This window comes from Zea mays, chromosome 1 (assembly GCF_902167145.1).
Source record: "Zea mays cultivar B73 chromosome 1, Zm-B73-REFERENCE-NAM-5.0, whole genome shotgun sequence".
Taxonomy (NCBI): Eukaryota; Viridiplantae; Streptophyta; class Magnoliopsida; order Poales; family Poaceae; genus Zea; species Zea mays.
The window spans coordinates 228,486,494-228,501,126 of NC_050096.1; the positions used below are offsets into that span (position 1 = coordinate 228,486,494).

The following is a 14,633-nucleotide window of genomic DNA, read 5'->3' on the forward strand; positions in this document are numbered from 1 at the left end:
AATGAAGTTTGGACACTGATGCCTCGTCCCAAGCAAAACGTTGTGGGAACCAAGTGGGTGTTCCGCAACAAACAAGACGAGCACGGGGTCGTGACAAGGAACAAGGCACGACTTGTGGCAAAAGGTTATGCCCAAGTCGCAGGTTTGGACTTTGAGGAGACTTTTGCTCCTGTGGCTAGGCTAGAGTCAATTCGCATATTGTTAGCCTATGCTACTCACCATTCTTTCAGGTTGTTCCAAATGGATGTGAAGAGCGCTTTCCTCAACGGGCCAATCAAGGAGGAGGTGTACGTGGAGCAACCCCCTGGCTTCGAGGATGAACGGTACCCCGACCACATGTGTAAGCTCTCTAAGGCGCTCTATGGACTTAAGCAAGCCTCAAGAGCATGGTATGAATGCCTTAGAGACTTTTTAATTGCTAATGCTTTCAAGGTTGGGAAAGCCGATCCAACGTTATTCACTAAGACTTGTGATGGTGATCTTTTTGTGTGCCAAATTTATGTCGATGACATAATATTTGGTTCTACTAACCAAAAGTCTTGTGAAGAGTTTAGCAGGGTGATGACTCAAAAGTTTGAGATGTCGATGATGGGCGAGTTGAGCTATTTCCTTAGGTTCCAAGTGAAGCAACTCAAGGATGGGACCTTCATATCCCAAACGAAGTACACACAAGACTTGATCAAGCGGTTTGGGATGAAGGACGCCAAGCCCGCAAAGACTCCAATGGGAACCGACGGACACACTGACCTCAACAAAGGAGGTAAGTCCGTTGATCAAAAGGCATACCGATCTATGATAGGGTCCTTACTTTATTTATGTGCTAGTAGACCGGATATTATGCTTAGCGTATGCATGTGTGCTAGATTTCAATCCGATCCAAGGGAGTGTCACTTAGTGGCCGTGAAGCAAATTCTTAGATATTTAGTCGCTACGCCTTGCTTCGGGATCTGGTATCCAAAGGGGTCTACCTTTGACTTAACTGGATATTCAGACTCCGACTATGCTGGATGTAAGATTGATAGGAAGAGTACATCGGGGATGTGCCAATTCTTAGGAAGGTTCCTGGTGTCGTGGAGTTCTAAGAAACAAACTTCTGTTGCCCTATCCACCGTTGAGGCCGAGTATGTTGCCGCAGGACAGTGTTGCGCGCAACTACTTTGGATGAGGCAAACCCTCAGGGACTTTGGCTACAATCTGAGCAAAGTCCCACTCCTATGTGATAATGAGAGTGCTATCCGCATGGTGGATAATCCTGTTGAACACAGCCGCACAAAGCACATTGACATCCGACATCACTTTTTGAGAGACCACCAGCAAAAGGGAGATATCGAAGTGTTTCATGTTAGCACCGAGAACCAGCTAGCCGATATCTTTACCAAGCCTCTAGATGAGTCGACCTTTTGCAGGCTGCATAGTGAGCTAAATGTCTTAGATTCGCGGAACTTGGATTGATTTATAGCATACATGTGTTTTATGCCTTGATCATGTTCCTTAATGCATTTTTTTGGTGCTCAAGTTGTATAAGCACTCCCCGGACCTCACAAGTCCATTTGCAAGTGATGCACATATTTAGGGGGAGATGTGCTACAACTTGACCCTTTGAGGCTAACTGTGTGCTTGAGTTTGCTTAATTTAGTCTCAAAGGAGGTTTGAAAGGGAAAAGGTGGACTTGGACCATGCAAGACTTCCACTGCACTCCAATGAAAGAGTAACTGATTCCAAGTTCATCTTTGCACTCTTCTTGCCTTTTTACTCTTCGTTGAAGATTTTGGTGAGGCAATGGGGTTAAAGGGCCAAAATTGATCCCGTTTTGGTGCTTGATGCCAAAGGGGGAGAAATTAAGGGGCAAAGCAACAAATGGATCAGCTACCACTTGAGAATTTTGAAAATAGTAGTGTTAGGACTTTTGATTTGTCAAACTTCTAAATGTCTCTTTTTGTCAAAAGTTGATCTCTTGAGGGGAGAATATTTGATTATGGGAAATAGGGGGAGTTTTTGAAATCTTTGAACAACTCTCTTTATGTCTCAACAAGTGTGTTTGACTTAGAGATAGGGAATTAAGTTTGATTTGCAAAAACAAAACCAAGTGGTGGCAAAGGATGATCCAAATGTGCCAAATTTGAATCAAAACAAATTTGAGTTTTCATTTGCATTGATATTGCACTTCTTTTCGTTGCTTTTTATTGTGTTGGCATAAATCACCAAAAAGGGGGAGATTGAAAGGGAAATGTGTCCTTGGGCCATTTCTAAGTATTTTGGTGATTAAGTGTCCAACACAAGTGCCTAAGTGTTAAATTGTGCCAAGGACTCAAGAAGTGCAAATCAAGATTAAAGGTATGTTTCTAGACTTAGTAAATTGTTTTCAAGACTAATGTATTGTGTCTAAGTGCTAGAAACAGGAGAAACAATTATAGAGAAGTTGGCTGTGTACAGCCAAAAGGCTGCTCGGTCTGGGTGCACCGGACTGTCCAGTGGTGCACCGGACAGTGTCCGGTGCGCCAGGCTGGCGTCTGTCAACTGGCTGCTCTCGGGACTTCGACGGCGGTGTACGACTATAAATCACCGGACTGTCCGGTGGTGCACCGGACTGTCCAGTGAGCCAACAGTCGGCCCAGCCAACGGTTGGCCGCGTAATCCGCGCGCGACGCGTGGCAGAGCCAACAGTCAGAAGGGGGCACCGGACTGTCTGGTGGGCACCGGACAGTGTCCGGTGCGCCAACGGCTCTGAATTTCCAACGGTCGGCTTCGCTAAAGAAGGAAAGAAATCCGCACCGGACAGTGTCCAGTGGTGCACCGGACTGTCCGGTGCGCCAGGCGACAGAAGGCAAGAATTGCCTTCCTGGAATGCTCTCAACGGCTCCTAGCTGCCTTGGGGCTATAAAAGGGACCCCTAGGCACATGGAGGAGGACACCAAGCATTCTCTAAGCATTCCTAAGCACCAAGACTTCAATTCCGCGCATTCGATTCTTTGTGATAGCAACTAGAGTTCCATTTGAGTAGAGAACTCTTTGAGTTGTGTTGAGAGCTCGTGTTGTGACTTGTGTGCGTATTGTCGCTCTGATTTTGTGTCTTGTGTGCGTTGCTCATCCCTCCCTTACTCCGTGCTTTTTTGTGAACATCAAAGTGTAAGGGCGAGAGGCTCCAAGTTGTGGAGATTCCTCACGAGCGGGATAAAGTAAACAAAGCAAAACACTGTGGTATTCAAGTGGGTCTTTGGACCGCTTGAGAGGGGTTGATTGCAACCCTCGTCCGTTGGGACGCCACAACGTGGAGTAGGCAAGTGTTGAACTTGGCCGAACCACGGGATAAACCACTGTGTCTATCTGTGATTGATCTTCTTGTGGTTATCGTGTCTTGCAAGAACTCCTCTCTAGCCACTTGGTTTTATTGTGCTAACTCTTAATCAAGTTTTGTGGCATTAAGTTTCAAGTTTCACAGGATCACCTATTCACCCCCCCTCTAGGTGCTCTCACATGTCCTAGTTGATGAAGCTCCATAGATGACTTAAAAGAAATGTCCAAAAGGGTTCAGAATCAGCTAGCTCTAATGGCAATGGAGAAGTTGGAGACTTAGATTAGTGAAAGGGCATTGATTTTCTTTTGGTTGTATAATAAAGAGGGAAGTGAGGAGTTCAATGAACTTTAGGAAATTTAGAGACTTGGTAACATTTGGATATATATATATATATATATATATATATATATATATATATATATATATATATATATCATGGGGTATATTACATTAGATCAAATCTATTCCTAAGTGTGATAGTGAAAACTATGGACCCAAATTCCCACCTATGATTAGGTAACTAGTTTTTAATCTTCTTAATGATATGCATATCTTACAAGGGTCTCTAGTTTACCTTATATATCTAGTTTTGCTATGCATTTTGTTTTAAATATTTAGGTATGCATATACTAAAATAATCATATGGTAGGATTGCTCGATCTCACTCATACCCATGGAACGAACCTATATGGTCTAAAAATGATTAGGAGCATGTCACATAGCTCTCTAAAATTCCTAACAAATGATATCATATTTTTACAAGTGTTTCTTAGATTCTATTAGTGGTATCATTTTGATTTATATGTGCTAAAGTTGAAATTATAGATGGCATAGCCCAAAATAGCACCTAAAGTAATGCTACACATGACATCATCCTTTATGTGGTATCTTGACATTAAAATTTCAAGTGTATGTCTCCTACACGTATTCCAAACTTGTATGCACACTTTTGGGGAGGTTACTCTATAAATTGGTCTCCTTGAGACTAACACTTTTGTAATCCTATAACAAGTGGCGGATCCAGAAATGAGATAAAGGGGGGGCTGACTTCCCAGTGACGAGTGACAGAAACAATACAAGCTTCTTTTTTATTCATTTTTTCTAATGGGACTACAAAATTAATCAAGAAGTTTATATGAGCTATTCAGATCTGAATTCTGAGCAAGGATAACCATAAGAGGGAATTGTATAGATGAGTTCAAGCTGGATTTAAAGGCGGATCAGTTAAAATTCATAGAAAAAATTCTAGAATTCCTCTACTTGGCATCTCATCAAATTTCCCCATATACTTGAATATTTCTGAATCCATTTGTTTGCATGATGCATCGTTATGCAAAACAAGAAAAAACTGTGTTCAAGCTGCGGATAACCACAACAGCTTAGCAACTAAAAAGAATGATAATTAACCAAAAACACTTCATGTTAGGCATGAGCACATGTCATATTTGTTTACCAAAGGGTATTGCTGCATAATCGAAGCCATACCCATTCGCAGTATCATGAGAATTGAGAAGGCATGAGTATCATGAAGTACCTTTGGATAGAGGCCATGTTTGTTTTCAGGGCAGTTCTTGCTCAAATGCCCTTGCTGATTGCAGATAAAGCAACTTGCAAAATCCGTACCCCCCTGCACGTAGAAACCACATAAGCGATGATAACACGGCTAGCAGGCATAGAGCACCTGGAATGTCTACAATAAGTGTGTGAGGATTACCATTCTCAATGGGCTTGGGGCACTTGGAAAGAGAGTGTCTAGATTCACCACAGTTATAGCAAAATTTCTTCAAATTTCCCTCGCTTTTGTCAGGACAGTTCTTCAGACTATGACCCCGCTCCCTGCAAAGCAAGCAAATCTGGAAAAAACTTGTATTAATATATTTTTCAAGGAAACCGAAAGAAAACACTTCAAATGGAGCTATTCTGACTCGGGCAGTCTGGCCTCGCCAGTGCTCCGGGTCCGGGCACCGGTGGGGCGAGCGTCGCTGCGGCCTCGGCGGTGAATGATACAGCCACCCAGTCGGGCGTCGGCGGGCGGCGGCTCCGGCCTCCAGCCGCTCCAGGCGAGCTGCGCTGCGCCGCTGCGTCTGCGTGCTGCGGCGGCGGTGCTCCGGGGCTCCGGGCGTGGGGCCGTCGACGTCGGCTGTCGGGGCGTGGGGCCATGGGCCGGTGGGCGCCTGGGTGGTGCCGCAGTGGCCGGTGCCGACGTCATGCTGCCGGTGCTGGATCTGGGTGGTTGTGGCTCCTCGGCGGTGGCTGGTTTAGGGTAGACGCGGGGCTGGGAATCATGGCACGAGGCAGAGCTCACACGGAATCGTGATGGGCCTATTACTCGTGTTACTGGGCCGCGACCGGGGCTGCAACCCAGGCATCCCCGGTCGTAAATCCGCCCTTGCCTATAATGTGTGTAGTACTCTCATTGAAGGAAAATAGAATCCTCGAATAAAAGCAATATGATTCAACTACGAGTGGTACAATTCATCGGTTGGTATCACATATAATGGTATCAAGTTCAATCGGTATCATTCATATTGATATCAAGATTCTTTATCGTTTTATATGCTTTATCCATTCATTATATAGACTTTATAGTATTTAGAGGACGTTGTTGGAGAGGAAGGAGGTATAGAGGATGAAATCTTTCAGAGAATAATGTAGATGATGGATATAGAGGATGTTGACGGAGACAACCTCAGTATTTAGCACATCCAACCAACCGTGCGTCGTAGTAGCTCCACAACCGTCACTTGCGTGCCATGTTGGAGCACACTAGAGAAAGTTTGGGATCCAATTGACACAACATGTCAAGTTCGGGAGCTCAAATGACACAACATTTTAATAAGTTCGGGGACCCAAGTAATGGCACACAATATCGACGTCTGATTTAAGCAAAACCCTATATTGAACGATTTTGAATAGCCCGCCAAGTTTCAGCACCTGTTTTTCTTCGGGTTTCAAGAGTTCAAGGACCGATGTGATACAACATGCCATGTTTAAGGACCATTGATGGATGTTACTTTTTGAAAAAAAAGTACTTCCATTGCCTCGTATCAATGCAAGTGGTATGGTGCGTATTTTTGTTCTAAATTATTTTTCTCTCTCTAATTAATAACATATTTAGTTCATATCCATAATTTGCTTGGAATGTCTAACATATTTAGTCCTAGTGAGCAACGTCGGTAGACGAAATCATTTGTAGTTAGGCTATTTCTTACTGTGTCCTGTTTTATCAAGTCGTTTAATTATTAAGAACATTATTTATGTAAGACGTATTATTATCATTCGGTTCTAAAAATATGGGTATGTATATGATTTGATACGGGTTAACTTAGATAGTGACCCTAGATGTCAAAAATTACAAGCTCCGTCACCAAAAGGAACCATGCCGGTGGAAGAGGCTCGTGTATGATGGAGCAGAGGACCTGGGGTCCGGGTGGACATGGTTTCTTGCGCGTTCAGAGTGAAAACGACCGCAATAGAAAATTTGAGGGACTCAAAGCAAGGCTAATAATATAGCTAATTGCTAATTGTAAAGATTTTTACAGCCTATCTTTTAGCACATCTGTATAGTAGTTAACTTTTCACTGTTAATATATGACTTATTTGTCTCTTTCACAAAGTTTATTGGTTCTTATGTCAAAGCCAGCTATAAATTTATAACTCGATCGCTTTTTGAGTTTTTTCTCCTCTTCTCTTCTCTACCTCAGTATTCAGAGTATGTTTACAACATATTATTCTACTTGCTCTTAAGGAGACTCCCAGACCGAGGAGAGATGTGAGGGTTCACTTAAATTTGATGGCTTTAGTAGAGATATTTATTGGATTTTTTTTTCTTTTGAGGGACTAGTTATTGACTTTGCAAGAGTTGCTCTTGTCACAAGCAGATCACTAGGGTCCGGAGAGCATGCATGTCCTCGTGCAGGACACAGGGCGGGTGGCAACTTCCATGTGGTGGGCGTTTAGGTGCACCCATTCGGCGCCAAACGTCATGTCTCGCGCTTTGTTGGTCAGCTAATAACAGAGCAACCCCCAACACGATCTGACTGACCAGTGCCTGTAGCTCAACGCCCAACCACCTACTACTATACTCACTCCGATCTTGTACCTCCCGTCCTCCCCTATAAAACACCCCTCCCACAAGCCTCACTTGCACCACGCAAAAAACAAACACACTCGAAGGCAGCGAAGCCCGAGCCTTCCCTTCCCTCCAATCGATCACCCGCTCCGATCCGCTAGCTAGCTAGCAGCGCGATGGCTTCCCTCACCGTGTCCACGAAGACCGCGGCGGCCGGCGGCAACAAGCAGCGCGAGGGCGCGGAGGTCATCACGGGCGCGGAGGCCTGCTTCGCGCACTCCAAGCAGATGCTCCAGGCGCTGGGCTTCCCGGGCGGCGTGATGCCGCTGCGGGGGCTGGAGGAGTGCGGCTGGGTGCGCGAGACCGGGTTCGTGTGGATGCGGCAGAAGGCCCCCTACGAGCACTACTTCCGCGGCACGGGCACGCGGGTGCGCTACGACGCCGAGGTCACCGCGTACGTGGAGGACGGCCGGATGAAGCGCATGACCGGGGTGCGCAGCAAGCAGGTCATGCTCTGGGTGCCCATCGTCGAGATGAGCCTCGACGGGGACAAGCGCGACAAGATCTACTTCAAGTCCAACGTCGGGATCGGCCGCTCGTTCCCCGCCTCCGCCTTCGCTGACGAGGACGAGCAAGCGGAGGAGGAGGAGAAGAAGAAGAAGAATGAGAACAAGGAGGAGGAGAACGGCGACAAGCCAGCCGCCGCCGCCGCCGATGCCGCCGGCAAGTGAGACGGAGACGCGAGCGCGCGCGTGTTGTCGTCGTGCCGGGTACTGTGCGCGGTTGCAGGGCACCGTTGCGCGACGCATCTCGCGCGTAACCACGCGTGAAGATGCACGTATCTATCGTCTTTCTCTGTGACTTTGTGTTGCTTGTCCTTTTTCCTCCTTTTTTTTCTTTCAAAAAAATGTATTATTACCTGTATCTATCGATCGTTGCATGTTTACCGCATTTGATACGCACGTGAATGATGTTTGCCATGCATGGGTGCCGGAGTTGAGACTAGTTGAGCAACGGACCAGCTGTCGACCTAACAAATTTATATAGGTTACTAGTTATATGTCAGTGCGTTGCGATGTAAGTACAAAATTTAAATAAAACATAGATACGGAACGACAAACATTATTGTGATATGCAAAATCCGTGTAGCAAATGTAGAATTGGTTAGCCGATCTGTCTGATCGGCGGAGTTGGGCACCTTTCGGAGCATTGCCTTAGATGCCCTCGGGCGAGTCGTGACTGTGTCTCCCACACAAGGGTGGCCTCCGGACGAGCCGCGACTGCATCTCCCGATCGAGGGCGCCCTCGGGCGAGCCGTGACTGTGTCTCCCGCCCGAGGGCGCCCGAGGGCGAGCCGTGACTATGTCTCCCGCCCCAGGGTGGCCTCGGGCTAGTGATTGTGTCTCTCGTGAAGGTTGGCCTCGGGCGAGATGTGATTGTGTCTCCCACCCGAGGGCGTCCTCAGGCGAGGTGTGACTGCGTCTCCCGCCCGAGGGCAGCCTCGGACGAGTCGTAACTGCGTCTCCTGAACCGTGACTGTGTCTCCCACCCGAGTGTGGCCTCAGGTGAGCCATGACTATGTCTCCCGGCCGAGGGAGGCCTCGAGCAAGACATGACCGTGTCTCCCACCCGAGGGTGGCCTCGGGCAAGCCGTGACTACGTCTCCTGTCCGAGGGTGGCCTCGGGCGAGTTGTGACTGAGTCTCCCGCCCGAGGACAGCCTCGAACGAGCCATGACTGAGTCTCCTGCCCGAGGGTGGCCTCGAGCGAGTTGTGACTGAGTCTCCCGCCCGAGGACGGCCTCGAACGAGCCATGACTGAGTCTCCTGCCCGAGGGTGGCCTCGAGCGAGTCGTAGCTTCGTCTCCCGCCCGGGGATGGCCTCAGGCGAGGCGTGACTGCGTATCCCATCCGAGGTTGGCCTCAGATGAGTCATGACTGAGATACAAGGCGATGAACTCATTGGGCCTAAATTACCGGGGAAGGGGAGCACCGACTTGGGGCCCATAGACCGGATCTAAGTCAATGAACTCGTCGATGTCAGTGTTGGACCACTTGAGGAGGGGCTCGACGTGGCCATATACCTTCTTGAAATAGTCGAGGACAACGACGGCGATGCTACGCTCTATCTCGGGGAGGGAACAATCTACATGGGGTACAGGGGGTATGGGCGCGGATCTCCGGTCGTCGCGGGCACGGATCTCTGGCCGTCGCGAGCGCGACAATCTTGGGGATCCTCCGGCCACAGTTGGACTCGACCTCAGATTCGACGACAACCGCCAAAGTCGTCGCGACATACATCTCGGTCGCACGCTATGTCGTCTTCACATGACACACACTCCACCTGGGTGCAGCAAAAATAACACGATTCTTTGCACCAATGTCGTCGTCCTGGGCGCTCTTGCGCATTTGGCGTGCGTAGATGTCGGCATGATTTGGAAGCTGCACTCGGTGAAAGTCGCCTAGAGGGGGTGGATAGGCGAAATCTAAAATTTATAAACTTAAGCACACACTACAAGCCGGGGTTAGCGTTAGAATTAAATCCGAGTCCGAAAGAGAGGGAAAACAAATCAACTAAGAAATAAAGCGGATGAACACGGTGATTTGTTTTACCGAGGTTCGATTCCAAAGAACCTAGTCCCCGTTGAGGTGGTCACAAAGACCGGGTCTCTTTCAACCCTTTCCCTCTCTCAAACGGTCACTTAGACCGAGTGAGCTTTCTCCTTAATCAAACGGGTCACTTAGACCCCGCAAGGACCACCACACACTTGGTGTCTCTTGCTTTGATTACAAGTCACTTGAGAATAAGAATGGGAAAAGAAAAAAGAACGATTGCAAAAGCCAAGCGACAAGAGCGACAAATAACACACAGATCACTCTCTCAAGTCACTAATCACTAATGATCACTTGTCTCAATTGTGGAACTTGGAGAGATTGGAAGCTTTGATTGTGTCTTTGAATGGATTGCTAGCTCTTATATTGAATGTGAAGGATTGGAGTGCTTGGGTATATTGAATGGAGGTGGTTGATGTTGTATTTATAGCCCCCGACCATTTCCTAGACGTTGCTCCCTTTCTGCCGACCGCGGACGGTCAGCGCCCTTGGTCCGGACGGTTCGCCCTTGCACATCAACGACTCAAATTGCAACGGTCAACAGTAACGGCTATATCAACGGCTACTATGCATTAAATGCATCATCAGATGTCAGATAAAGCAGTCGCGGACGGTCCGGTCGTGCACCCCGGACGGTCCGCGAGGACGCTAAAATTACATTTTACCGAACCCGTCACCTTCGGGTTTTTCTGGTTTTCACCGACCGGATGGTCCGCGCGTGAGGCCAGACGGTCCGCGCTTGGTCTCGGACGGTGCTCGCTTCTCCGTCAGACGGTCCGTAGTGTAGACTTGTGTTTTTGCAGTGTTCCTGTCCGAGGGTCACCTTGGTGCCGCGGACGGTCCGCGCGTAGGTATTTTTCCAAAAAGCTTCTCCTGTCCGGAATAATCTACGGTATTCCGGACAGTCGACTTAGAATGGTTGTAGATGAACTTATGCACCTATGAAATGATCAACTGGGCAAACTGGTCAGTCCACAAGGTTTGTGATGGTCGTCAAACACCAAAACCGATTATAGGAAATATTGAGACTATTTCCCTTTCACTCGGCATTATCAAATCAGCGTCGATCGTGGCATCGATCTCCAATTGCAAATTCGCGGGTAATGGGGAGCTAACAGTCGTGGAACAAGAAAGCCGGCGTTTCCAAATCGGAGAACGGAGCCGTGCGGGGCGAGCGGATTCTCGGTGCGACTAGGCGGCTTAGCGCCGATGGGGGAAGCATGGGTAGCGGCGCGTAGGATGGGAGCACCCTCGGAGAACAGGGTCGTGGAGCTTGGGGCGCGCGGATTCTCAGCGCTGACAGGCGACTCGGCACCGAGGCCGCGGGGAATGGGGGCGGGGGGAGCTGGGCGGCAGTCGCGCGGGACGAGCGGGCGAGAGCACGGTGAGGCGGGGCGCGCGGTGTGGGCAAGATCTGTGCCCAGGCGTTGGCATAGATCGATCGTACGGTGAGGGGGAGGGCTGGGCGGAGCCATGGTATCGCTAGGGCGGCAACATTAGGTTCATAATATAGTAGTATAGATTATTACACTTTTTGTGCCCCTAACTAAGAGCAACTCCAAAAGAAGTTGTAAATGTATCCCAAAACAAATATTAGAAAAGAAAATTATTTTCCTTACTCCAATAGCTTCCTAAAAGAAAATTATTTTCCTTACTCCAGCAGCTTCCTAAAAGAAAATTATTTTCCTTACTCCAGCATCTTCCTTATCCTTCCCTCAAAATTTCCGTGTCACGCATCTGGCTTCTCTCCTCCTGCATATTTACGTGTGTGCGATCCTCCCCAATCCGCTCGCGTCGTCGCACACGCATAGGTGGGTGAACCTAACTGTCTGGCGACGTGCAGCACATTGTGTGTCTAGAAGGGTGCATGGACGTTGCCAGACAAAGGCCCATTTATTAAAGATCATACACACAGCACAAAGAAGCGCAAAGGGGCCAAGATGAAGCTCATCTTTTAAAGTTTGACCTATTTTCAGTTTTTGTTTAAGGGAATTGTTGGAGTATGCACTATAATTCACCTCTAAAATTGTTTAGCTTGCCCTCAATAATATTTTTTTGGAAACTTTTTAGCATCCTTTTAGAGTTGCTCTAAAGGTCTGCTTGGTTTAGATTATAATCTATACAGATTATATAATCCAACTTAAATAATTTAGATGAGAAATAAGCAGACATGTTATTATGTTAGATTATACAATCTGGAGGTTCACTAGTACAAAACGGATCTATGTCTGCTCTGCGCACTAATTTCTACAAGCGGTTTCAGTTATCACGACGAGCAAATGAAAGTAAAATAACGGTCTCGACTCAAGAACCGCCAATGAAAACATATTTATATTGACGGTTCACATAATAAAACCGTCAATGCAAATTTTCCATTTTCACTGACAGTTAGCTTAAGGAACCGCGAGTGAAAAATAGATTTGCATTTGCGGTTCACTTAATAAAATTGCCAATGAAAATACACGATTTTCATTGGTGGTTTTATTAAGTGAATCGACAGTGCAAATCTATTTTTACTGACGATTCCTTAATAAAATCGCCAGTGATGGTTTTGGTACAAATACCCATTCTTCCTCCTAGAGCAATACTGTTTCTCGTGGCCACCTTCCATTGAAGGCCATTTTGGAGGTACATATTTCAGAAAATACAAGGGTAGAGTTTCTAATCTTCATTTTTGGAAGAAGTTTGCTAAGAAAGTTTGTTTTATGTTTTTCTTACCTATTTTTATTCATTCTTGCTTAATATTCAGTCCTTGCTCTAGTTTCACCTACTAGAGGCTAAGGCGTCACATCAAATAGACACTACTTTTATACTATAATATATGAAGAGCTAAAATGAAACATGAATGATAGTGGCACATCATAACTAATATTTGACATTCATTTCCTAAGTCAAAGAACAAGATTATGTACAAGGGCAAACTCAAATGCAAATTAAGTAAATGGAGATAGAGCAATAAGTCTAAATACCTCATGTGTATCTCAGCTGTTTGCTACAAGTTTATTGTCATTGTTTTCAAGAATTATATGTAGGAAAAGATTATTGGGGACATCCTTCACTATGCGCCACTTCACAGGAAATTGACCAGTCCACTTATCTTGCTGCCAGTAATCTACACTTTTCTCAAAGTCCACTGATTCAATCATCTCAGCAACACCATAAAATTGTGCACTGGCACTTCACCTCACCTCTATATATATTGTTCCAATTTTTAACATTAGCCAGGAAAACTACTTAGGGCTTGTTCGGTTTCATCTCAATCCATGTGGATTGGAGGAGATTGGATGGGTTTAAATCCATAGCAAGTCAAAATGTCTACTAAAATTTTCCAATCCCATCCAATCCATGTAGTGTAGGAATAACCGAACAAGCCCTTAGTAGATAACAGAAAAATGGGATAATGCTCTTCCTTCATAGCTTCATGATAGGCTGAGTCCAATTTCTTGTTTCCATTTGTGGTGCTAGCCAAAACAGAAAAACATGGCATTTGTGTACTCTGTAACAAAGTTAGGCTTGTTGTATAACTCAGGACCAACTCCTGTAGTAGGCTTGTTATCCTTTGGTTGCTTCTTAGACTTAGTTGTAAGAAAGTCAAGCGGACCATTATTGCAGCTGCAAATAAGTGCATTACCCCTTCCCCTTCTGTGCCCTTTCTAGATCAAGATAGAACTTCTACCGTTAAGGCCAAAGCTAGTGAAGGATCCCCCATAATTACTGGCATGTGGGAACATTCCACCACGAGAGAAAACCCTTCCATAGGAGTCAGTTGTGGATCCCAAACGACAGAACGACTTTTGGTGAGGCGATGGCTGAAATTGGGGGAGAAACAGATCAATATCAAAAGGCAGATCTACATGTAAATAAATTCAGTTATTTATGAAACTGTATATTTCTATCTTTTATTTCTTCAGAAGAAAAACAGAGAGTAAAACAAGGGAACAGAGTAGCAACACAAAGCCTATTATAGCCTTGATGCAATGCTGAACTGAACTTATACTCTGAAGAAACCAATGCAGTTGAACTAATGATGCTACTGAAAATTCGAGGAAGGAAACCAACTTCTCTGTAGAAGGACATGTAGGCACGGGTTCCATCGAACTGCATACTGACTTGATGTTGTAGTAGGACTACACGAGCTGCACTTTAAATGAACTAAAAGCCAACGCAGCTGTGCTATCACTGCTTCTGAAAACAGAAGTTTCAGAAGCGACACAGTACGCAGCCTGTAGACTCAGATAGAATACCAAAAAGAACCAAACTAAAACCAGATGAAGAGAGATTTGGATCACAACCTTCGAACAGGAACCATTAAGGAAGATTGAAAAGTTGTCATGAATTTTTAGAAATTCGAAAACCCATAGTGTTGGTTACCGTAATTAGGGGCACCTAGATTACGCCTCCTAAAACACGCTTAACCCTAAGACTGCTGTTGACACCTTTTTGGAGGCGCCAAACACTTCAAAAGAACCAGCGGCGGTGCTCTCTGGTCAGGCGCGGACGGTCCGCGGCACAGGGCCGGACGGTCCGCGACCTGGCGTGAGGCGGCGGTGCTCTCTGCACAGGCGCGGACGGTCCGCAACCAGGGACCGGACGGTCCGCGACCTAGAACAGAGGCTGGCGTTCCCTGCCTGACAGCCGGACGGTCCGCGCGTGCG

The 14,633-nt window shown here is 46.6% G+C and overlaps 1 protein-coding gene across 1 annotated transcript; it reads left to right on the forward strand.

Annotated features, from left to right (window-relative positions):
• The first annotated feature begins 7,456 nt into the window (after positions 1 to 7,456).
• On the forward strand, positions 7,457 to 8,503 carry LOC100276059 (uncharacterized). The gene has a single exon (NM_001149940.2). The coding sequence runs from the start codon at positions 7,544 to 7,546 to the stop codon at positions 8,096 to 8,098; it is 555 nt and encodes a 184-aa protein (NP_001143412.2). The 5' UTR covers positions 7,457 to 7,543; the 3' UTR covers positions 8,099 to 8,503.
• Positions 8,504 to 14,633: the final 6,130 nt, after the last annotated feature.